The sequence below is a fragment of the Neoarius graeffei genome, chromosome 16, assembly GCF_027579695.1.
Source record: "Neoarius graeffei isolate fNeoGra1 chromosome 16, fNeoGra1.pri, whole genome shotgun sequence".
Taxonomy (NCBI): domain Eukaryota; kingdom Metazoa; phylum Chordata; class Actinopteri; order Siluriformes; family Ariidae; genus Neoarius; species Neoarius graeffei.
Genome location: NC_083584.1, coordinates 44088139 through 44113610, shown reverse-complemented (window position 1 = coordinate 44113610; position 25472 = coordinate 44088139). Strand labels below are relative to the sequence as shown.

General features: G+C 42.9%; 2 protein-coding genes across 3 annotated transcripts in view; one reads left to right on the top strand and one right to left on the bottom strand.

Annotated features, from left to right (window-relative positions):
• Positions 1 to 1202: 1202 nt before the first annotated feature.
• On the bottom strand, positions 1203 to 6550 carry smcr8a (Smith-Magenis syndrome chromosome region, candidate 8a). 2 transcript variants are annotated; one of them, XM_060943030.1, is made up of 2 exons: positions 3761 to 6547; positions 1203 to 3267 (listed from the first exon to the last, which is right to left on the bottom strand). In XM_060943030.1, exons 1-2 carry the CDS (start codon positions 5941 to 5943, stop codon positions 2814 to 2816), a joined length of 2637 nt encoding a protein of 878 aa, XP_060799013.1. In that variant the 5' UTR covers positions 5944 to 6547; the 3' UTR covers positions 1203 to 2813. The 2 variants fall into 2 exon arrangements, with proteins under 2 accessions (XP_060799013.1, XP_060799014.1); XM_060943031.1 differs by lacking the exon at positions 1203 to 3267 and adding an exon at positions 3278 to 3519 and having other exon boundaries at positions 3761 to 6550.
• Positions 6551 to 6734: 184 nt separating this feature from the next.
• The window catches only part of top3a (DNA topoisomerase III alpha), a 37398-nt gene continuing 18660 nt past the window's right edge, over positions 6735 to 25472 (top strand). Inside the window, exons 1-9 of the mRNA XM_060943029.1 lie at positions 6735 to 7303; positions 7388 to 7447; positions 7538 to 7611; positions 10034 to 10109; positions 10206 to 10314; positions 10412 to 10555; positions 10638 to 10808; positions 14668 to 14771; positions 14942 to 15016. Coding sequence (XP_060799012.1) covers positions 7124 to 7303; positions 7388 to 7447; positions 7538 to 7611; positions 10034 to 10109; positions 10206 to 10314; positions 10412 to 10555; positions 10638 to 10808; positions 14668 to 14771; positions 14942 to 15016 — 993 coding nt within the window. The 5' untranslated portion in view covers positions 6735 to 7123. The remainder of the gene's footprint in view (positions 7304 to 7387; positions 7448 to 7537; positions 7612 to 10033; positions 10110 to 10205; positions 10315 to 10411; positions 10556 to 10637; positions 10809 to 14667; positions 14772 to 14941; positions 15017 to 25472) is intronic.

The window sequence follows — 25472 nt, the reverse complement described above, 5'->3', positions numbered from 1 at the left end:
GTATATTTACAAAAAAAAAACAAAGTTTATCAGTTTGAATATTAAATATCTTGTCTTGTGTTCATTGTATTCATAATGTATTCTGTTGAACATGGGTTGAAAAAGAGCTGCAAATCATTGCATTTGGTTTTTCTTTTACACAGCATCCCTTTTTTTTGGAAATCGGGGTGATTTAAAAAAAAAAACCACCTTAAGAACCATGACAATTCATTATCCACACAGTGTATTTAACGCTACAGTTATCCTGTATGGATAAGCCACAGCATTCTACTTTTACTGCTGAAGGTGAAAGAAAAAGTTACTTTCCAGCACAATAACAACCATCCATCCATTATCTGTAGCCGCTTTACCCTGTTCTACAGGGTTGCAGGCAAGCTGGAGTCTATCCCAGCTGACTACGGGCGAAAGGCGGGGTACACCCTGGACAAGTCGCCAGGTCATCACAGGGCTGACACATAAACACAGACAACCATTCACACTCACATTCACACCTACGCTCAATTTAGAGTCACCAGTTAACCTAACCTGCATGTCTTTGGACTGTGGGGGAAACCGGAGCACCCGGAGGAAACCCACGCGGACACGGGGAGAACATGCAAACTCCGCACAGAAAGGCCCTCGCCAGCCACAGGGCTTGAACCCGGACCTTCTTGCTGTGAGGCGACAGCGGTAACCACTACACCGCCGTGCCGCCCCCAATAACAAACAAAAATCACAAATCCAAGTCAACAAGGAACAGGCTTCAGAAGAACATCAGCGTTTTGGAAAGGCTCTGTCAGAGTCCAGATCTGAATCCCATCAAAAACCTGTGGAGTGACTTGAAGAGGACCGTGTCCAGGAGATCCACTCACAGCGTGAGACATCTAGAGCACTTTTATAAGAAAGAATGGAATAAAATTGCCAAATCAAGATGTGCCAAGTTGGTAGCCTCTTACTCAAAACCACTGAGTGACTTATGAACAAAAGGTGCTTTTTAGAAAAAGTATTAAATCACATTAATTTGCACTTAAGTGAACAGGTTATGGTATATTTTCTTTCCCCCCTCTCTAAATACATTTCTATTTGTTTTTCACTTGAATTTTGTGGCTTGCACAAAAAAGACAATTTATCTTGAGGTTTTTTTTTTTTTACATCACAAAAACCTGCCATTTTAAAAGATGTGTGTTATATGAGGAATATAAGAAGACTTGACTTCACAAACATCAAATTAGTAATATTTTAATGAACCTTTAAGGCAGAAAACATCATGGGCAACAAGTCAATTCAGTTGAGTAATGCCCAAAAATCACTTAAAACATTCACAATCATTGTCAATAAAAACACAAATGTCTTACTGCACCCCAGACAAACATCACAATACTTTTTATGCACTCTTAGTGAGCAGCACTCTTTCCAAGACACATAAAGGAAAGTGGTTTAAAAAAAAAAAAAAAAAAAGGCAAGAAAAAACACAGCCATTAGGAACTTGAATACACAATGTGTACAGTATGGCTTGTTAACATTCGTCAGAATGCATTTCACATACAGTACGGGATATTTCACAGAGGATAGCAATGCAGATTACAAATGGAAAGCAATATATATTAAAATGCAAATTAAATCTGGTGGATGTTGGAGAACTCGCATCATGCAACAGTAAACATTGTGGTGATGCGAACATAGTACTGCATTTTTTTGGGGGGGGAATCACCTCCACGTCCTTGTAACTCCTCACCATGACTGTGATTCTTAACCGACATTAGAAAGTGCCACTCCGTCAAGTAACTCATGCTCACGTTTTTTTGCACACAACACAGACGATGTTACATTATTGTAGGTCATTAGATTGAAAGAAATCCATATGGAAGATTTAATATAATATAAAAATAAACGGGTGCTGCCGGGTCATTTGCCTGTATAATTTCCAAACATGCAGGATGTAATCGAACACTTTTCCAATATTTAACATTTTTCCATGCAGAACTTTCTTTAACTTGAAGACATAACAGGGTTTTAAAAAAAAAAAAAAAAACACATCTGGCAGTTTGCTTGGTTAAATTTTATCGATTTCAAAATGTGTGTTCAGATTGGCCTTTTTCTCATTACAAAACCTTACAGTAGTTATAAAGTATACAGTGGAATAAAGAATAAAACAAGACCTATTTTTGACTGGGAACGGAGAGGTGTGTGTGTGAGAGAATCAAATGTTCACCAGCTTTTTCGTTTTACAGTGCAAACACGGAAAGTCATGGACAAGTTAATTATTTACTGCTCTTACCACATCTTGGATTTTCCTTGAAATAATTTATAACCACATGAAAAATTAGCACACAAGCTTAAAGAGCACATCCAAGGCAAAACGATAAAACAAACACCATCGTACCAAAATCCATGCTATCCTACATGTTCACATTCTGTTTAAAATAGGTGAGGTGAGGATAGCAAATTTCACGACTCCACCACCTATTAATAACTGCTGACCAAGGTGTTGGTTCTTGCAGGCTGATTGCACCTTCAACGCAGACTGGCTCGTCGGATGAAAGAAAAAAAAAATACAAGACGTTATCTTTAAAACTTCAGAAATACATTTCGTGTTAAGTGTCGAGAGCTAGACATCAGACGTCATTCTAAAACACATTCATAACCAAAGCGATGAGAACAGATCATCCACAACCTAATTACTGGATTGTAAAGCCAACACTGGCAAAGTTAACCAAAATCAAATACATTCAATATTTCTTGGTCTCCTGATTTTAGTTGAGGTGCCAGGGATGAGAAACACAAAATACGAATCCTATTAAAAGATCGGAAATGAACAAAGGGCACGATCATGGTCAGATTTTGTACAAATAGCTGGTGGTATAACTGAAACTAAAGTAATTCTGGCTGACCCCTTTTAAAGGCCCCTGAAGGTAATGTTGCTTGATGAGCTCACTCAAGAAGCGGATTATTTTACTCTCCTCTTCAGTGTAGCCGAGCTGCAACAAGAAATTAGTCCTCCGCAAGACCACGGAATCGGCGTCCTGGTCTGTGCTGATGGGCAGGTGAAGGTGATGGCAAAAAGTGTAAAGAAAGGCCTTAGCTGTAAGCTGAGTTAATACGCTCTGCACGTGGAGATAATAGGTGCTCCCTCGTTTGATCTGTGTCCTGTGGTCTGCCATGTGCCCTATTAGTGTTCCTTTGTAGGATGGGCATCGAAGTGTTTTGTTGTCACAGTCCAGAATGCCGATATATCGGCTGTAGCGGCTCAGGGAATGGAGCAAGCTGGAACCTGCTGGAGAAACCACCCTAGGAAAAAAAAAAGGGGGGGGGGGGACAGAGAGAGATTATTAATTTCATTTTCTTATCCATTGCAGGTCATGGAGAAGCTGGAGCCGATCCCAGCTGACATCAGGTGAGAGGCAGGGCACATCCCGGACGGGTCGTCAATCCATTGCAGGGCTACACAGAGATACGGACAACCATTCACGCCTATGGGGAATTTAGAGTAGCCAGTTGACCTAAAACACGTCTTTGGACTGTAGGAGGAAACTGGAGCACCTGGAAGAAACCCACACAGGCATGAGGAGCACATACAAACTCCACAACAGAAAGGCTCCAGTCGATCACAAGGTTCGAACCCAGAACCTTCCTGCTGTGAGGAGACAGCATTAACCACCGTGCTGCCCTTATCATCAAATACAAAAATATGAACAAGTCAAAGCCAACGTTCTCATTTGACAACTCCAATAATAAAATAATTTAATAATCTTAAAATTTTGTGCATCTGATTACATCATACCTCTGCAACCCAATGAGTTTCCATCTCTGAAGGTCACTCAGCTGAAAAGATGTGGAAAGCCAGGGCTGCACTGCTTCGCCATACTTGCCAAGGTTTGGCATGAAAATCAGCAAGGCGTTCACCAGCTTCCTGACTGTGCCTTCGTCAGCTCCCAGAACCACAAGTGTTCTTCCACTCAGAAGGCAGAAGATGGCTTGCTGAGCAAAGGGGTACTGCCTGATGAAGCGCAGAGCACTGTGGCCTGCCTTCTTCTTGTGCTTCAGCGTGATGGGACTGCCATAGGTGAAAGGTGAGGCTGCTCGGTCAGAGCTGGTGGAGGTGCTCATGTAACTGCCGTTGTCGGAAACATCTTCCACGTTCATTTTAACCATCTCCTCAGACAGAGAGCTGGGGTTGAGTTCAGGAAGCGTCAACACCAGACTGGGACTTGGGACGGTCAGCAATGACTCTCCTAAGACATAGTCCACTTGCAGAGAAGGGTCCCTCTGAAGCAGGGACAGAGGCTCGCGCTTGACAACGGTGTCCTCACAGTATTCTTGTACCGGTTCAGGCAAAGGCTCCTCAAAGATAAAACCATCCTGTCCCATACAACACGCTGTGTCCATTTGTACTAGATGTCCAGTTTCAAACACTTCACCGTAATTCAGGTCTGATTCACGTTCTAGTGAGGATGATGTCTTTGCAACAGGTGAAACGTTTTCTCCTTCAGATGGGGTTACTGTACAAGCCACACTGGTGTTTCTCCTTGAAAAACCATCAGGATTTGCTGGACTGAGGTTTACAAATGCCTCGATACTCCGGTCACTGCTGAAACTCCCTTTCATTTCGGTGTCATTAGCATCTTCTGAGGTTTCCTGTGTAACGTCCGAGGTACTGGACTCTGGAGGTCCTTCCATCGTTTCGAGTCCCAGCTTATTCGGACTTCTCTCAACATAAGCGGTGTATGACTCAAGGTTCATTCGCTCACCAGAGAAGTTGGATGAAACATGATGTGCGGTATGGTTTGGGTCATAAAAATTCCTGGTAGAAGAGCTGCCCTCTTCATCATCGTCTCGTTCCGCCTCAAAAAGAAAATTGGTGATCTTCTGTTTGCTCGAGAGAGCCCGGTCAATCTGGCTGGTGTAAATAAAGCAAAGATCACCTCTAAACGCCTTTTCGATTGCCTTCAGGTGTTCCATGGTCTGAAGGAAAAAGTTTGATTCACAAAGTTCTTCGAGGGTTTTTAGGCGTTTATCAAAACATTTCGCAGATTTAGCTTTAATAAACTGAGGGATGTAAGTCGGGGGCTGACTACCACTTTCCGTTTCCACATGAGTATCCCCATTTCCGGAATGATTAGAAGACAGTGTGTGGTCTACTGTCCGTGTGTTAGCTCTATTTTCAGGCTCACACTGCACTTGATCAGTGCTGCTTCTTTTACTGTTAGGATATGATGTAATCTGCCTCAGCAAATCTTTATGTTCATAGATAGATTTTTCCACGTTTGCCAGTTCATTAGCTTTCTCGATAACCTGTGTGGAATAACAGCCGCTGCTCGTTTTCTGCAGCTCGGTTTCTTTGTGCAGCACGGATCTCGTATATTCCAGGTCTCTCAGTTTCTTCTCCAATTCACTCGCAAAGGCCTTTCTATTCCCTGATTTCAAGCATTCGGAAGCCCTGGAAAAGCCAGACGACAGCAGCTGGAACTGCTGCATGATCTTTCGCTCATCTGCTGAAATATAAGCCATGCAAAAAGGACGTACGAAGCCACGCGCCTCCAAATCATAGAGGGTCAAGTGATGCACGTAGGCAAACGCCCCTTCCTTCGAATCACCAAGGACGACTTTGGAGTCCTCGACGAAATTGAGCTTGGGGTAGCTTGTGCCTGGAGGATGTCCCACGAACGAAGCCTGGTAGTCCACAGACATGATGCGCAGAGAGAAGTAATTGAGGTCAAACGTCCCACACACTTTGGGATCATCTGGAATTGTGAGTAATGGCTGTGGTCCAACCTGCTCTGAAAACTCAGAGATAAGGATGAAATCCTTGGGAAATTTTGCATAGGATGTTTTTAACCATGGATTGGCATTTGCATGAGGAAACAAAGGCACAGAAAACTCCTCTGGGAGCAAACACGGATCTGGGAACGAATCTCCAAAATCATCATCTTTGGTCAATGCCACCACATCTGGAGATCCGATCATGTTCTCGGAATGTTAGAAGCGACATTAGAAGAAATCTCCTACTACACCAAAGCCAGAGGCGCAACTCACACTACATCCGCTGGAGAGACTGGACACTTGGGTTTCCATCACTGGGCCTGACTGGAGCTCCATAACCGCCATGCAGGAGAACGACAAGGAGCAATTAGACACGAAAACATCTTTACAGCACAACTACAATCTGACACAGTGCACCTAACATATTTACCAAACCGTCGCAAGGTTCACTTCATCCATCGCACATATCATATCACATCACACATCCTGCCTGTATCAGACTCCATACAAAAAAACATAATAATGGGCGTGCAAGTAAATCAGGACAGGTTACATGATTCACATATCATGTCAATGCGGAAGTCCTGGCTTGTTTTTATATGAAGATCAGCTAACCGGAACACGTCTTTGTACGCACACGTCACAATTTTTTGTCCACCCGGAAGTCCATGATTAAATAAAAAAATATATATAAATAGTTCAATAATATCAGTCGGGTGTTTATTAAATATTAAATAATGTGTTTGACGTTTCATGCTAGCTTTGCTTTTAAAGCAACATTTGTGTCATATTAGCGAGAACGCGAGCTTACATGACTCAGTAATCGTCCGAAAATGTGAAGCGCACTTTTCACCTTTTTTCCGGTACGCGCCTACGTCAGAATATTGCGTCCACCCGGAAGTACAAGAATAAAATTAAAAATAATAATAAGAATAATAGATATCCTGTCTTACTATAAATGACACAATTTTTTACAGGTTTGTTTGTGATCAAAAAAGAGCATTCGGTCATTTTTAGCTCTTTTCGAAGTGATGTATTTGACGGACTAACGGGAAAACCGCGTAACCGTGTCCTTTACGGCAGTTTCACGACAGTTTGTGGCAGGCGCCGAATTTGGAAAGTTCTTGATTGTTTTTCTGACTGAGCAGCTCCATAATTGAAAAAAAAAAAAATTCAGCGCCTTTAGTGGAATTTTTTTAAAAAGTTATTTAAAAAATAATCCTATTTCATGGAAAGTCTAATTCTAGCGGGTTTTAAGATTGAATTTTCAGCCACATTAGCTCGCCAACTAGCTCACTTTCTCCACTGACAACAACGAAGTGTGCTTGTTTTGATGCAGCCGCTCGGCCATGGCCTGTTTAGATACACAGCGGGTCTGTAGATTATGGTGATGATCCTCTTGGGAAGGTCACTGTATCGACTGACAACTCGGAGTGGTCTTTGTCGCTCGGTATCCGTGAGTATGATCAGAAGAGCTCAGATTAAGAAGGTGCTTTGCGTCGCTGAAAAAAACGATGCGGCTAAAGGCATCGCAGAGATCATGTCAAACGGCACATCCAGAAGAGTGAGTGTGGATCAGGGCACAGAAAGATCACAGAACCTTAATGATGAGATGTGATGTTCACTTGGTGTGTTTTCTTTTATCCAGAGAGAAGGGTACTCGGTCTACAACAAGATCTATGAGTATGAATATCATCTCTTTGGACAAGTAAGTTTTCTGCCTTCTGCATCCAAAAAGTACAGGAATCATTTCTTAAAACCAGCCTAATCTTGTGTGTGTGTGTTTATTTTATGACAGGATGTTACTGTGTGCATGACCTCTGTGTCCGGACACCTTTTAGGTCTTGAATTCAAAGCTCCTTTTCAGAAATGGTATGTCTGAAATATTTGTTTTATTAGAACCTGATGAACTGAAACATAAAATGAATAAATATATAGATAGACAGATTTACTTTATTGATCCCAAACTGGGAAATTGTTTAGTCAGGTGTAGTGGTTTGCACTGTCACCTCACAGCAAGAAGATTCTGGGTTCGAGCCTTTCTGTGTGGAGTTTGCATGTTCTCTGCGTGTCAACGTCGGTTTCCTCCGGGTGCTCCGGTTTCCCCCACAGTCCAAAGACATGCAGTTAGGTTGATGTGGGGTGGCCTTGGGCTGAAGTGCCCCTGAGTGCTCCCTGCCCACTGCTCTGGGTGTGTGTGCGCGCGTATGTGTGTCACTGCTTCAGATGGTTTAAATGCAGAGGATGAATCTCACTGTGCTTGAAGTGTGCATGTGACAAATAAAGGTTTTTTCTTGAGTGCATCTTCTACAAATGAAAATAACTTTGGAAGAATGATGCGATTTATGCTTTTCAAATTTAAAACTGGAATTATGTATATTAACTATGACAGGTGGCGGCACGGTGGTGTAGTGGTTAGCGCTGTCGCCTCACAGCAAGAAGGTCCGGGTTCGAGCCCCGAGGCCGGCGAGGGCCTTTCTGTGTGGAGTTTGCATGTTCTCCCCGTGTCCGCGTGGGTTTCCTCCAGGTGCTCCGGTTTCCCCCACAGTTCAAAGACATGCAGGTTAGGTTAACTGGTGACTCTAAATTGACCGTAGGTGTGAATGTGAGTGTGAATGGTTGTCTGTGTCTATGTGTCAGCCCTGTGATGACCTGGCGACTTGTCCAGGGTGTACCCCTCCTTTCGCCCGTAGTCAGCTGGGATAGGCTCCAGCTTGCCTGCGACCCTGTAGAACAGGATAAAGCGGCTACAGATGACGAGATGAGATGAACTATTTTAAACCTGACATTTCTCACTATAACACTCTTAGTCATAATTCAAATAACTTATGTATCATCAATCACAAGAAACAAAATGACTTTAGATTTTCTTTTTTTTCCGAGAGCTGTGAACTTATGGAACAATCTGCCGTCTAAATGCAGAAGTCGTGCAACTTTAAGTTCATTTAATGCTGCCTGACTGCAGTTTCTGAAAGACAAACAACATAATTATCAACCTCCCTTAATCCTACCATCATTTTATATATACATTTATATTTATTATATTTACATATATGTGTGTATGTATGTATATAATTTTTTTTTAAGTACTTGATTACATACTTCAAAGTATATTATAAAATAGATTTGCATAGGTCTATTATATTCGTCCATGTCATACTCACGGCAGTATTATCTCATTACTAATATTATTTTTCTGTATTTTTATATTTAAATGTTTATGTGGGGTGTGTGTGTGTGTATGTATATATATATATATATATATATATATATATATATATATATATATAATTTTTTTTTTTTTTTTCCCTTTTTAGCATAAGGGACAATTTTTAATTGGGGCACAAGTCCTGTTATTGTCTCTTGCCACAATGTTTGTTTTGTATTTGGTTGTATTTAATTTTTTTAAAAATTATTGTAATTATTTATCTTTTATGGCGAACTGCAATAAACTAAGCTGAACTAGAATAAAATGTTGTCTAGATCGGCCATGTTGGTGGTGTTCTCCGTCTTCCTCGGAGAAAATTCCAGGCCATATTACATTCTGTTTTTCACCAGACTTTGCACTCGTCTGATAATTTAGTCCCAGATACACATCTGTGATTTTCTATACAGATGTTTGACTGTTGCTATTTGCTGTATTCGTTCTCGGAGCGCATATCGGTGACCCTTCCCCAGACATTAAACACTTCTTAAGTTGCAAAACTGCTTCTTCTGTACATTGTGATTATGAATTGTGTTTTCAAATTGTTGCTGGAACTTTTGTTTGCTCCAGACTGAAATAGGCGTCCTTTCTCAACTCCATGTTGCAAACAGAGCACGATCATATGACACCTTGGTTTATAGAAAGTACAAGCCTGTTCGAAACGCACTCCTCCTGAGGGGAATTTATTGCTGCCCTGATGTGAGAGATTTATCACGGAGGAGACATGTCAAAGAATTTATTACAGACGTCCCTGTTATTAACAAATTTGGTTAAAGATGGGAAATAATTAAAATGGGTAGAATATTGACAGTGAAAAGTTTCAAAAGGCGGATATGCAGAAAAGTCACAGGCTGTCGTTCAGGCAAAGCATGGACATGTGAGTTATAAGAGAATATTTTTTGTCACGTTCACAAAGTGAGATCCGAGCTTTTGAGCTGATGTCGTTTTTCATTATGTCCTATTTGTTGTTACCCAGCTGTGAAAACTGTGGGGTTAAATATTGTATTGCTATCAAAATGGTGTGTAAAATTTTGCATTCAGCTATGATATGAAATGGTCTCATACGTGTTATGTTGTGTTGTGTAACAGGCACAGCTGTAATCCAGTCTTGCTGTTTGATGCTGAGGTGGAAAAGTATTGTCCTGAAAACTTTGTGCCAGTTAAGGTGTATACTCCCCCCCCCCCCCCCCCTTTTTTTTTTTAAAAAGATGCACAATTTTTTTTGGAATCAATGTCTAGAAACCTTCTGCTCATCTTTTAGATGACGTTGGAGAGAGAGGCGAGACAGTGCCAAGCTCTGGTCATCTGGACTGATTGTGATCGTGAGGGAGAGAACATAGGCTATGAGATAATTGATGTCTGCAAAGCTGGTGATTTCTTGTTTGTTTGTTTTTTTCCAGCGTATCATTAATAGTTTTGTAATTTGTGAACTCTGCAACACTGACTCTGAACTCTGGTCTCTTCTAGTCAAGCAAAACATTCAGGTGTTCCGTGCTCGGTTCTCTGAGATTACTCCCACTTCTATTCGGAGAGCCTGTGAGTCTCTAACTGAGCCAGACATTAATGTCAGTGATGCTGTGGATGTCCGGCAAGAGTTAGATCTCCGCATTGGTAAGTGCGATTGTACGTAAGCAATCTTTACTTGTTAAAATTTTGTCAGAGGATCCAGATGATTGTTTCGATTACTTTCCAGGAGCAGCATTTACAAGGTTCCAGACTTTACGGTTACAAAAGATTTTCCCAGCGTGTCTCTCTAATCAGCTGATCAGTTACGGGAGCTGCCAGTTTCCTACCCTGGGCTTTGTGGTGGAGAGATTTAAAGCTATTCAAGCATTCATCCCTGAGATTTTCTTTAAAATTAAAGGTATGATTTTTTTTGTCTACATGGCCTCTGAACTACTCAATATAGATTTTAATTGTCACCGTCATAAATACACTATGTGGCCAAAAGTATGTAGATGCCTGATCTAGTAGTTCATCAAACTGTTTCTGCAAAGATGGAAGCACGCAATTGTATAGAAAGTCTTTGTATGTTGTAGCATTACAGTTTCCTTTCACTGGAACTCAAACCTGTTCCAGCATCACAATGCTCCTGGCCTCAACCCCACTGAACACTGAATTGCACTCCAAACCTCCTCAACAAACATCAGTGCCTGATATCACTGATACTCTTCTAGCTGAATGAACACAAATCCCCACAGCCACACCCCAAAATCTAGTGGAAAGTCTTCCCAAAAGAGTAGAGGTTATTATCACAGCAAAGGGGGAATAAATCTGGAACGAAAAAGTCAGGACGCTGTGTACAACGTAAATGATAACAGAATGCGATAATTTGCTAATCCTTTTTGACCGTTATCCAATTGAATTCAATACAAAGACAAGATATTTAATGTTCAAACTGATAAACTTGATTGTTTCTTGTAAATATACACTCATTCTGAATTTACTGCCTGCAGCATGTTCCAAAAAAGTTGGAACGGGGCAACAAAAGATTGGGAAAGTTTTGGAATGCTCAAAAAAAAAAAACTGTCTGGAACATTCTACAGGTTAACTGGTAATAGGTGATCATATCATGACTGGGTATGAGTGGGCAACTAGTCCAACAGTTTAAGAACAACACTTCTTAACATACAACTGCAAGGAATTTAGGGATTTCACCATCAACAATCCATAATATCATCATCCATAGATTCAGAGAATCCAGAGAAATCTCTGTACGTAAGAGACAAGGCTGAAAACCAACACTGATCGCCCGTGACCTTCAATTCCTCAGACGGCTCTGCATTAAAAACTGGCATGATTGTATAAAGGATTTTACTACATGGGCTCAGGAAGACTTTGGAAAACTGTTGTCGGTAAACACAGTTCATTGCTGCATCTGCAAATGGAAAACGAATTCCATACGTCAACAACATCCAGGAATGAAGTCGAATTCTTTGAGCCTGAGCTCATCTGAGACGGACTGATGCAAAGTGGAAAAGTGTGCTGTGGTCTGACGAGTCCACATTTCAAATTGTTTTAGGAAATCATGTACGTTGTGTTGTCTGGACTAAAGAGGAAAAGGACCATGCAGATTGTCATCAGCGCAAAGTTCAAAAAACAGCAACTCTGATGGTCTTGGGGTGTGTAAGTGCCCATGACATAGGGAACTCGCACATCTGTGAAGGCACCAGTAATGCTGAAAGGTACATACAGGTTTTGGAGCAACATGCTGCCATCCAGACGACATGTTTTCAGGGACGTCCCTGCTTATTCCAGCAAGACAATGCCAAGCCACGTTCTGCACATATTACAGCAACATGACTTTGTAGTAAAAGAGTGCAGGTGATAAACTGGCCTGCTTGCCTCCCAATGAAAATATGAAATGCATTATGGAGCACAAAATACGACAACGGAGGACTATTGAGTAACTGAAGTCTTGTATCAAGCAAAAATGGGAAAGAACGAAATTTCATGTTCAAAATTTTGATGAGTGTCCTCAGTTCCCAAACACTTAATGAATGTTGTTAAAAGAAAAGGTGATGTAACACAGTAATAAACGTATCCCTATGCTAACTATTTTGGAATGTGTTACAGGCATCAAATTCAGAATGAGTGTATATTTACAACAGACAATAAAGTTTATCAGTTTGAACATTTAAATATCTTGTCTTTTGTTTTTGTATTCAGTTGAATATTGGTCAAAAAGTATTTGATTTTATTTATGTTTTACACAGTGTCCCAACTTTTTTGGTAACCGGGTTGTACATTTGGGTGTGATGGTCAGGCGTCCACAAACTATTGGCCATATTATAGTGTACAGTGGTGCTTGAAAGTTTGTGAACCCTTTAGAATTTTCTATATTTCTGCATAAATATGACCTAAAACATCATCAGATTTTCACACAAGTCCTAAAAGTAGATAAAGAGAACCCAGTTAAACAAATGAGACAAAATATTATACTTGGTCATTTATTTATTGAGGAAAATGATCCAATATTACAAAAGTATGTGAACATCCAGGATTAGCAGTCAATTTGAAGGTGAAATTAGAGTCAGGTGTTTTCAATCAATGGGATGACAATCAGGTGTGAGTGGGCACCCTGTTTTATTTAAAGAACAGGGATCTATCAAAGTCTGATCTTCACAACACATGTTTGTGGAAGTGTATCATGGCACGAACAAAGGAGATTTCTGAGGACCTCAGAAAAAGTGTTGTTGATGCTCATCAGGCTGGAAAAGGTTACAAAACCATCTCTAAAGAGTTTGGACTCCACCAATCTACAGTCAGACAGATTGTGTACAAATGGAGGAAATTCATGACCATTGTTACCCTCCCCAGGAGTGGTCGGCCAACAAAGATCACTCCAAGACCAAGGCATGTAATAGTCAGCGAGGTCACAAAGGACCCCAGGGTAACTTCTAAGCAACTGAAGGCCTCTCTCACATTGGCTACTGTTAATGTCCATGAGTCCACCATCAGGAGAACACTGAACAACAATGGCGTGCATGGCAGGGTTGCAAGGAGAAAGCCACTGCTCTCCAAAAAGAACATTGCTGCTCGTCTGCAGTTTGCTAAAGATCACGTGGACAAGCCAGAAGGCTATTGGAAAAATGTTTTGTGGATGGATGAGACCAAAATAGAGCTTTTTGGTTTAAACGAGAAGCATTATGTTTGAAGAAGGAATGCAGTGTTTTCCTAGCACAAAAACCTTATCTCATCTGTGAAACATGGTGGTGGTAGTATCATGGTTTGGGCCTGTTTGGCTGCATCTGGGCCAGGACGGCTTGCCATCATTGATGGAACAATGAATTCTGAATTATACCAGCGAATTCTAAAGGAAAATGTCAGGACATCTGTCCGTGAACTGAATCTCAAGAGAAGGTGGGTCATGCAGCAAGACAACGACCCTAAACACACAAGTCGTTCTACCAAAGAATGGTTAAAGAAGAATAAAGTTAATGTTTTGGAATGTCCAAGTCAAAGTCCTGACCTTAATCCAATCGAAATGTTGTGGAAGGACCTGACGCGAGCAGTTCATGTGAGGAAACCCACCAACATCCCAGAGTTGAAGCTGTTCTGTATGGAGGAATGGGCTAAAATTCCTCCAAGCCGGTGTGCAGGACTGATCAACAGTTACCGGAAACGTTTAGTTGCAGTTATTGCTGCACAAGGGGGTCACACCAGATACTGAAAGCGAAGGTTCACATACTTTTGCCACACACAGATATGTAATATTGGATCATTTTCCTCAATAAATAAATGACCAAGTATAATATTTTTGTCTCATTTGTTTAACTGGGATCTCTTTATCTACTTTTAGGACTTGTGTGAAAATCTGATGATGTTTCAGATCATATTTATGCAGAAATATAAAAAATTCTAAAGGGTTCACAAACTTTCATGCACCACTGTACATTCACACTGAAACATACAAAGGCAGTGCATTTATGGCATTTATGCCCTTTATACAGAGTGGCTTCCAGTATCAATAAATATATCCTGAGACTGGTCCACTAGGTCACACACTTTGAGTGCTATCAGTTCAAAACAAACTCTGTTAAGGATATGGAGGTAAAATAGTATAAAAACTTGCAGACATCTCAATTTGTTTAAATATAAAGTGCTAATGTAAGTACTCCGTGAAGAGGTAGGTCCTTGCTTGTCATTTGAAGACAACTTGTGACTCCGCTGCAGTAAACAGTGACACTGAGTGAACAGTGTGTGCTTGTGTTTTCTACCAGTGGTTCATGAGCCTAATGAAGAAGAATCGGTGGAATTCAGCTGGAAAAGGCATCGCCTGTTCAACCACACGGCTTGTCTTGTGCTTTACCAGATGTGCATGGAGGTTAGCAACATCTAGTACCTGATTTCTTTCTTTCTTTTTTCCGATCTTCTTTTTAAATCTGGGCATTAAGATGACTGTGAATTATGTTGTAACATAATGTACATCATGACAGTCTTGACAAGACAAGGTCTTATGTACGTTCACTGTTAATTTTGTAATCATTTTCTCAGGACCCCATAGCAAGAGTTATTTCTGTAACAAGTAAATCAAAAAGCAAATGGCGTCCATTACCCCTTGACACTGTGGTAAGTAATCAAAGCAGTGCATTTTGATTCATGTTTCTATACCTTATACCTGCATTACATATCAAAATCATTTTTTTGTTGTTGTGTATTGTGGCAAACAGATAAAAAGCTAACTTTTTTTAAGCATGAAGGCATTTATCATAAATATTATTGATATCATGCAAAAAACCTGTTTCCTGATATAAAGGAGGCGTCATCTTGCAACAGTTCCACAACCCCAAATCAGAAAAAGTTGGGACAGTATGAAAAATGCAACTTAAAAAAAAAAAGAAAGAAAAGAAAGCAGTGATTTCTAAATTTACTTTGACATGTAAATTTAGGTCATAGGCAAGGTCATAGGCAATGGTCGGAGGTGAAACGTAGAATATCAACTTTTATTGTCTCGAAGAACGACCCAAAAAGCTAATTCAATCTTCCTGGTGTCTAATTTGCACCCTAAAATTGAATACAATGGTTAAAATATACTGTTTTGCCCAATTTCCGAAGGTTTGTTTACATCTCACTTATGCGCAGTTTCACCGCCAGGGGACCGTCGTTGTGATGTCATTTAAGGCAAACAGACTGGGAGCAGTTCTGTGTTTACCTGCGAACCGAGCACACGTGTACGGACTTTGGTCGTGAGAGGTTGTGTAAAATGTCTGAAAGCAATAGCGATTTTGAAGTAGGAACTCTCCAAATTGAATATCGAGAGGTGAAACCATAGATGTATGAACCTATGGCGGTTGCAAAGCAATCGGTGAATGTGGCTCACTGGTTTGACCGTGCGGCCTCGGAATCAGACAATGACTCGGCCGACTCTGATCGCGGTGACCCCAGACCTCAACAAGACTCGCGCCCAAACGATTTATCCTGGTAGTTATGATAAATTCCTACTTTCGTCGTAATACTAAATAAGAGCCCTTTTGAAGAATAATTAAACCGCCCTCCCTAGTGGATATAGGGAACGATTACTGGACAGTGCGCCAGTAGGCCACATTAGCCTGACATCCGCAGCATTATACTATTTATAGCCTACTCTAAGCGAGGAAATATCCCTTTTGTCTCATTTCCACAATGATTGTACAGGATCCCTCAGGATTCTTGACTTGTCAATTGCAAGCAAAAGTAACAATGTTTACCTCCAATCTTCTCCTTTTTGCTTGAGCATTGCTGGTCCATTTCTTCTTTGACTGCTTGATTTTGTTTCACGCGCACAATCCACTCTCTCTGCCTCTTCTCCTCTTCCGGAAAAAGCCAACCCTCTGGCTTCACACACACAATCCACTCTCTCCGCCTCTTCTCCTCTTCGGGAAAAAAACAACCCTCTGGCTTCACGCACACAATCCACTCTCTCTGCCTCGTCTCCTTTTTCGGAAAAAGCCAACCTTCTCGCGCCACCTCTTCTCCTCTTTCGGAAAAAGCCAACCCACTCGCTCCGCCTCTTCTCCTCTTTCGGAAAAAGCCAACCCACTCGCTCTGCCTCTTCTCCTTTTTCGGAAAAAGCCAATCCACTCTCTTTGCCTCTTCTCCTCTCTCAGAAAAAGGTAAATACTTCTTCCTGAACCGGTCCCGTTGTTACAGTTCACTGCACAACAATAAGGCATGGGGTTTTTCTTTGGAAATTCTTGAATGCACGTCTGCACTCAAGCCGAACGGCAATGTAAGTAAACAGAAGTGGACTCAACTCAAGCGGTTTGTTTGTCTTGAATGATGTCACGCGCCGAGTGGTCACGAAAATAGCCGACAGAAATTTGCCACGATCTGCGCTAACTTATTTTAATTATTACTTATTAACAATACTTCTTGGGACCAGAAGAAAATTACAGAGGGTTTTTTTAACATATAAAGTTTCAAATATGCATAAAATTAAAACCGTTGCCTATGACCTTTAATTGCAGATAGTATGAATCCAAAAGATTTCATGTTTTTTTGGGGGGGGGTCAACTTCATTTCATTTGTTAATATACATCCATTCCTGCATTTCAGGCCTGCAACACATTCCAAACAAAGTTGGGGCGGGCAGTTTAGGGCTAGAATTGAGGTAAAACAATTAAATAATGATGTGATTTGAAGCAGGTGATTATAATCATGATTTGGTACAAAAACAGTATCCAATAAAGGCCGACTGGGATCGCCACCTTACCGTGGTGAGGGTGTTTTGCGTGCCCCAGTGACCTCTAGAGCTATGTTGGCTGGAGCTATGCTCCTGGTAGGGTCACCCATGCCGGACAGGTCGAAAGGTAGGGGCCAGATGAAGTGATCCCCTGGTCCTCCAGGTTGGGGGTTGGGCAAAGGGTTGATAACCCTCTCTCATAAAAAAAAAAACAGTCTATCACAGAAACCAGAAGCAGAGCAAATCCACTTAATAGAGGGAAGACCGTGGCTGCATCTCATGGAAGGGATTGTATGATGCACAGAGGCCAAAGCCATCCAGACGCCCCTGGGCTGAGAAGGCCATTGGTCCACCCAAAACATGGAATGAGAATTGGTAATTGGAATGTCAGAACATTTATATAGTAGTGGTAACGTTGCCCAAGCAGCAAGAGCAATGAGCAGGAGGGATATTGACATCATGGGAATCCGTGAAACTCACTGGACAGGTCAAGGGAAAATGTAGCTGAGAGACGGCGAGACAACGGTTTATTCCGCGAGGGAAGATAACATCCATAGAGAGGGAGTAGGGATCCTTATGTCGAAAAATGCAGCGGCTTGTTTAATGGACTGGACTCCTTTGAGTGAAAGAATGAGTCAAGTAAGATTCTACTCCAGGCACATTAAATTGACCATCATTCACATATATGCGCCTACGGAGGAAGCAGATGAACAGGTAAAAGATAAGTTCTATACACAGCTGCAGGAGGTACTGGATAAGAGGAATCAGCATGACATATTAATCATCACTGGCGATATGAATGCGAAGGTTGGAGACCAAAACTGGGACGTTGAAAGAGTCATGGGGAAGCATGGATTGGGAGTACGTAATGATAACGGAGAACGATTATGTGACATGTGTGGCCTTAACGAGCTAGTGATAACCGGGACACTTTTCCCGCACAGAACCATCCACAAGGCAACATGGATTTCACCAGATGGAAAGACAAAGAACCAGATAGACCATGTTTTGGTGAATAGGAGGTTCAGGAATTCAGTGGAAGACACGAGTATACAGATCAGCGGATGTAGGAAGTGATCACTACTTGGTGTGTGCAACTGTGAAACTAAGGTTAAGGAAAGCCCCAGCACGGAAGAGTAACATTAGGGTGAAATATGATACATCAAAATTGAAGGAAGAAGACGTGAGGAGCACATTTAGCATCAAATTGAGAAATAGGTTCCAGGCATTGGAGCAAGAGGGTGAAGAAGGGAGAGTGGAAGAAGAGGCAGATGCAGAGGACGAAGTGGAAAGGGACTTCAGTGTAATGAAGAAGGCATTTTTGGAGGTTGCGGAGACGGTTTTAGGTAAGCCTCGGAAGAAGAACAAGCCATGGATCAGCGGAGAGTCATGGAGTCTGATAGACGAAAGACAACAGATGAATGAGAAGATCTTGAGCATGCGGTCGGAAAGAGTAAAGGGGCAGTTGAGAAAGAAGTACAGAGAGAAAGACAGAGAAGCTAAGCGAAGTTTGAAAGCGAACAAAAAGAAATGGTTAGAGGGCATTGCATCTGAAGCTGAAGAGGCGGTTTGACAAAGAAGCTATGCAATGAGAGACCAAGGCATAGCGCTGCGGTGTTGGACAAGGATGGGAACCTTCTCAGTAAGAAAGAGGAAGTGCAGAAGCGGTGGACAGAACACTTCAAGGAGGTATTGAATAGGGAACAGCCAGATAATCCCATAGGACCCGAAGATGAAGTAGGATTTGAATTCGGAGAATTGATAGAGGAAATAGCCGTCAGTGAACCAACTAATGGAGAAGTAAAAGATGTAATAACAAGGCTAAAGAACGGAAAGTTGCCGGGTATTGATAACATCACAGCGGAGTTGCTGAAGGCAGACACAGAATTCTCGGCCAAGCGAGTGCATGGACTGCTTGGAAAAGTGTGGAGTAATGAAACCATCCCACATGACTGGAAGAAAGGGCTAATAATAAAGCTTCCAAAGAAAGGAAATTTGAAGGAATGCAAGAACTCAAGAGGTATCACGTTATTGTCCATTGTAGGGAAGATACTTGGAAGAATTGTTATTGACAGGATACGGAATGGTGTTGACAATAGGTTAAGGAAAGAACAGGCTGGCTACAGAAGAGGAAGAGGAACTACAGAGCAAGTATTTATACTGAGAAACATCATAGAGCAAGTAAATGAATGGCAAGCAACTCTGTATGTAAATTTCATAGACTTTGAAAAGGCGTTTGATTCCGTTCATCGTGAAAGCTTGTGGGTAATCATGCAAAAGTATGGAATTCCAGAGAAGATTATACGCATTGTAAGGCTATTTTATGAAGATTTCCAATGTGCAGTTGAAGATCAGGGTGAAACTGGAGAGTGGTTTAATATCAAGACAGGAGTGAAACAAGGTTGCAATATGTCAGGTTTCATGTTTTTACTGGTCATGGACTGGATACTACGAAGAACGGTTGGAAAAGGTGAAAATGGAATAAGATGGAAATTTACAACCAGACTTGATGACCTAGACTTTGCGGATGATATAGCATTGCTTTCCTCCACTAAACATCACATTCAGGAGAAGACAGCAAGACTGGACGGTGAGGCCAGGCGAGTGGAATTAAGGATAAATTGGGACAAAACGAAGATGTTGAGGATAAACGCAAAGCAACATGGAAAGATTACAATCAATGGAAAGGAGATCGAAGATGTCAGCGAATTTACTTACTTGGGAGCAAAAGTCTGCAGAGAGGGTGGGGGGATGAAGGATCTCAGAAATAGGTTATTGAAAGCAAGGAGTGCGTACACTAGGCTGAAACGTATATGGAACTCAAAGAAGATCATGAGAAGAACAAAGATAAAACTCTCTACAAGTCGTTGGTACTTTCGGTTTTGTTGTACGGTTGTGAGACTTGGAAGATGAATAAGGAGGATGAAAAAATGTTAGACATATTCCAACAGAAGTGCTTGAGAAGGATCCTGAAGATTCGCTGGGAAGACCATGTGACGAACAAAGAGGTGCGGAGAAGAACAGGCATACAGCAATTGAGCTGTGAAGTGAAGAGGAGGCGATGGAAAATGATTGGACACGTGTTGAGGCAGGATAGAGAGAACGACTGCAACGTAGCATTGACCTGGGCACCAGAAGGCAAAAGGAAACAGGGAAGACCAAAAACAACATGGCGAAGGACTGTGGAGAAGGAGAGAGGCGAGGCGGGGTGGAGGACCTGGGAGGAGGTGTGGTCAAAGGCAGCGAACAGGGAAAAGTGAAAAAGTGATGTGAAGGCCCTATGTGCCACCAGGCATGAGGAGAACAGGTAACAGGTAATAAAGGCCGAGTCTGAGGAGCAGAGATGGGCAGAGGATCTCCAGTTTGTCAACAAACGCATGAGAAAATTATCAAAATATTTAAAAACAATGTTCCTCAAAGAAAGATAGGAAGGGATTTGGATATTTCACCCTCTACAGTGCACAATATCATTAAACAGTTGAAGGAATCTGGAGGAATTTCAGCGTGTAAAGGGCAAGGGCACAAGCCTAATCTGAACACCCGTGGTATCCGATCCCTCAGACAGCACTGCATCAAGAACCGTCTTTCATCTATAGCTGATGTAACCACAAGGGCTCAGGATTACTTTGGCAAACCTTTGTCATGCGCTACAATCCAGAGTTACATCCACAAATACCAGTTAAAACTTTATTGCGCAAAATGGAGGCCTTATGTTAACTGTATCCAGAAGCGCCGTTGACTTCTCTGGGTTCGGAGGAATCTGGGATGGACCATCACACAGTGGAAACATATATTGTGGTCCGATGAATCAGTATTCGAGGTCTTTTTTGGAAGAAACAGATGCCGTGTGCTCTGGACCAAAGACAAAAAGGACCATCCAGACTGTTACCAGCAACAAGTCCAAAAGCCAGGGTCTGTCATGGTATGGGGTCATGTCAATGCCCTTGGCAAAGGTAACTTACACTTCTGTGATGGAGCTTTAATGCAGAAAAGTATATTGAGATTTTGGAGCAACATATGCTGCCTTCAAGACAACATCTTTTCCAGGAATGTTTCAACAAGACAATGCAAAACCACATTCTGCACACATTACAAAGGTATGGCTGTGGAAGAAGAGGGTGTCTGTCCCCAGTAGAGAATGTGTGGTGAATTCTGAAATGAAAAATACGACAATGACAACCCCGTACTGTTGCACACCTTAAAGTGCATATCCTGGACCAATTTCGTTTTTTTTATATGAAAGTATGTCCCTTTACACACTCATCCAGAAGGGTAATTTTGCACAAGGCCATCTGTCTACAGCAGAAAAAAAATAAAATAACAAAACGCGTCTGGAAAAATCCCAAGGGAGTCTGGAGCCAGATTTGTGACGTCACCTGCGGAAGCGCCAGCAGGCTGCGAGAGCTTGCACGGTTTCAGTGCACAGCCTGTGTAGACCAAGCGCTCCCATTTCTCTCTCACTGTCCAGTCTTTTGGAAAACGATGAGTGCTAATACCATCAAGATTGGTGTTGCTACACCCTCCTACGATACATCTGTTAACCATTTTAATAATTACGCGATAACGTTGAAGAAATTTGCAGAAAACCACCAGGTTGTTTTCTCATAAACAAACCAGCGCTGACGTAGGATTCAGAGGTAGGCGTCCCGCAGATGACGTCATGAAAATCAATGTTTCCCGGGAAATCCAAATGCCAGGTTTTCTCAGAGGCGGACCAATTCGCCTCAAATGGCTTGATTTCAACTGAATTTTTCTGGTATTGTGCAACGTAAAAAAATTGCACAAAATGCAAAATGTGACAGATATTTGACCAAAGTTTAATATAAAATAGGAGAATTACATTGATCTTGCTCCTGAATTTACCCGTGATATGCACTTTAAGACCTGTTTGCAGGAAGAATGGGACAAAATAACACCTGAAATGCTTCATCACTTGGTGTCTTCAGTCCCTAAACATCTTTTAAGTGTTGTGAGAAGGAATGGCAACATTACAAAGTGGTAAATGCTTTATTCATCTCATCTCATTATCTCTAGCCGCTTTATCCTGTTCTACAGGGTCGCAGGCAAGCTGGAGCCTATCCCAGCTGACTACGGGCGAAAGGCGGGGTACACCCTGGACAAGTCACCAGGTCATCACGGGGCTGTAAATGCTTTATTGTTCCAAGAATCAAAATTGATTTTTTTTGAAAAAACAAAACAAAAAAAAACACTAACTTCATGAGGTAAAACATCAAATAATATGCTGTTGTATTGATTTGAATGCAATACAGGTCAAGTATTATTTACAAATCATCATTTTCAAGTCAAGTCAACTTTGTCAAATATGCTATACATGCTCGACATACAGCACAGATGAAATTTCACTCCTCTCTGACCCACGGTGTAAACAGGCAATGCAATAAATAAAAAATAGAATAATTGAAATAAACAATATAAACAGTATAAACACTCTAGATAAGAAATAGACATTATCTACACACACATGCACACACACATATATACACACACACACACACACACACACACACACACACACACACACACACACACAAATTGGAGCAAAAGGACATAAACAGTCAAGGGCACTTGAGGTATAGCAGGTAAACATGAAATAAGCAGTATAAACAATAAACTAATAGCTGTTAAGGTGGGGTAGTGTGGAATAGTGCAAATGAGCAAGGTAAAGTGAAATGTGCAGACCCTGAGTTCAGTGTGCGAATGAATGTTGAGAGTATGTGTGTGTGTGTTGGGGGGGGGGACTGTGAGGGTGATAGGATCTCAGATGCTGAATGGGGGGCAGGGGGGTGTACGGGCAGAATCTGTGGCGGGGGGGAGGGGCAGAACAGGGAGGGAGTTGAGCCTCCTGACCGCCTGGTGAAAGAAACTGTCCTTGAGCCTGCTGGTTTTGGCCTGGAGACTCCGCAGTCTCCTCCCCGATGGCAGCAGGCTGAAGAGGCTGTGAGATGGGTGGGTGGGGTCACCTGCAATCATGATGGTGAGGCGGGAGTTATAGATATCCATAAGAGAAGGGAGAGAGACACCAATGATCCTCTCAGCTGCTCTCACGATGCGTTGCAGAGTCTTGCAGCAGGACACGGTGGAGGCGCCGTACCACACGGTGATGCAGCTGGTCAGGATGTTCTCGATGGTGCCTCTGTAGAATGTGTGCGTGATGGGGGCCGGGGCTCTTGCTCTCCTCAGTTTGCAGAGGAAGTACAGACGCTGTTGGGCTTTTTTGGCCAGTGATGCGGTGTTGTTGCTCCAGCACGATGTGCACACCCAGAAATTTGGTGCTGCTCACCCTCTCCACTGCAGCACTGTCGATAGTTAGTGGAGCATGCTGGGTGTGCTCTCTCCTGAAGTCCACAACAATCTCCTTCGTCTTCTCCACGTTCAGACAGAGATTGTTGTCCTTGCACCACATGGCCAAGCGGCTCACCTCACTCCTGTAGATTGTCTCATCGCCATTGTTGATGAGACCCACCACAGTCGTGTCGTCCGCAAACTTAATGAAGAGGTTGGAGCTGGATGTTGGTGTGCAGTCGTGGGTCAGCAGAGTGAAGAGGAGGGGGCTCAGCACACATCCTTGGGGGGGGCCCCCATGTTCAATGTGATGGTGCTGGAGGAGTTGCTGCCGACCCATACAGCCTGTGGTCTCCCCGTCAGGAAGTCCAGCAGCCAGTTGCACAGGGAGGTGTTGAGTCCCAGCTGGTCCAGTTTATGAATGAGCTGCTGAGGAATGATTGTGTTGAATGCTGAGCTAAAGTCTATGAACAGCATTCTGACGTATGAGTCTTTTGTCTCCAGGTGGGTGAGGGCTGAGTGGAGGGCAGTGGAGATGGCGTCATCGGTCGAACGGTTGGACTGATATGCAAACTGGAAAGGGTCCAGGGTGGGGGGAGGGCAGACTTGATATGCCACATGACTAGCTGCTTGAAGCACTTCATGAGGATGGGAGTGAGTGCGACCGGGCGGTAGTCATTGAAGCAGGAGGGAGACGGCTTCTTCGGGACTGGGATGATGGTGGTGGCTTTGAGGCACGTGGGGACAACAGCCTGGCTCAACAAGATGTTGAAGATGTCTGTAAAGACATCTGTGAGCTCCTCGGCACAGTCTCTCAGGACACGACCAGGAATGTTATCAGGACCCGGGGCTTTCCGTGCATTTGTCATCCTGAGAGCTCTCCTCATGCTGTCTGGGGACAGCGTCAACACCTGGTTGCTGGGAGGCAGAGGGGTCTTCTGTGCCATGGTGCTGTTGTCTGCCTCAAAGCGAGCGAAGAAGTCGTTCAACTGATTCAGCAGAGAGGTGAAGTTATCACAGGTCTGTGGCGAGGGCTTGTAGTCTGTGATGGTCTGAATCCCCCGCCACAGGTTCCTGGAGTCTCTGCTGTCATTGAAGTAGACAGCAATGTTCCTGGAATACTGTCTCTTGGCCACCCTGATGCCTCGTGACAGGTTGGCCCTAGCTGTCCTCAGGCCCACCTCGTCCCCAGCTCTGAAGGCGGCATTCCAAGCCCTCAGGAGCCTGTGGACTTCCCCTGTCAGCCATGGCTTCTGATTTGCCCGAATGGAGATGGTTCTGGTGACTGTAACGTCGTCCATACACTTCCTCATGTAGGCAGTGACGGTCTCCGTGTACTCCTGGAGATCTGTAGTGTGTGGTGTAGGTGGCCGCCTGTCTGAGCATGCTCCAGTCAGTGGTGGAAAAACAGCCCTGGAGTGCCTCTGAGGACCCCTCTGGCCACACACATACCTGCTTTGTAGCTGGTTTGGTGACTTTAACCAGCGGCCTGTATGCTGGCATTAGCATAACAGTGGAGTGATCTGAAGGCCAATTTATACTGACAACCCAGTCCTCGCAGACGGCGTCGCAGATAGCGTCTGCGTAGCCCCCCCACCTTCGCAGACGCTCTGCGCGCACCTCCCAAAAATTGTGACCACCGCAGAAGCCTCGCAGACAGCGTCGCAGACAAGAGGGCTCTGATTGGTCCACTCTACATCCGCTGTACATGCACTTCCGCTTCCCTACTTTCCCGGTTTGGTTTGTTTTCATGACTGGCATTTTTAAAAACACGAGCGAAGATGGAGCAGCACAAAGAGCGGTTGATCAAGGAAGTGAGGAAGTACGTACATCTATATGACTCCAGTTCTAGTCATTATAAGTAACCGGAGGATAAACACTCCACTAACCACACCCACCAACTACTCCTAGCGATTTCGCGACTTCGCGCCCCCTTGCGTTGTGGCGGTGAATAACATCGCGCACGCCTATTACTCCCCGCTCAACGATAAATTACAACTATCTGCGAAAAGCTAGCTGCGAAAGCCTTGTCGCAAGAGCATGCAGAGGCCCTGAGGCCCC

Bases quoted from the DNA above. Each gene is read 5' to 3' on its own strand.
- smcr8a (XM_060943030.1), bottom strand. From the start codon at position 5,943: ATGATCGGATCTCCAGATGTGGTGGCATTGACCAAAGATGATGATTTT. The intron at 3,268-3,760 runs GTATGATGTAAT...TTTTTTTCCTAG, and splicing joins AAACTCATTGGGTTGCAGAG to GGTGGTTTCTCCAGCAGGTT.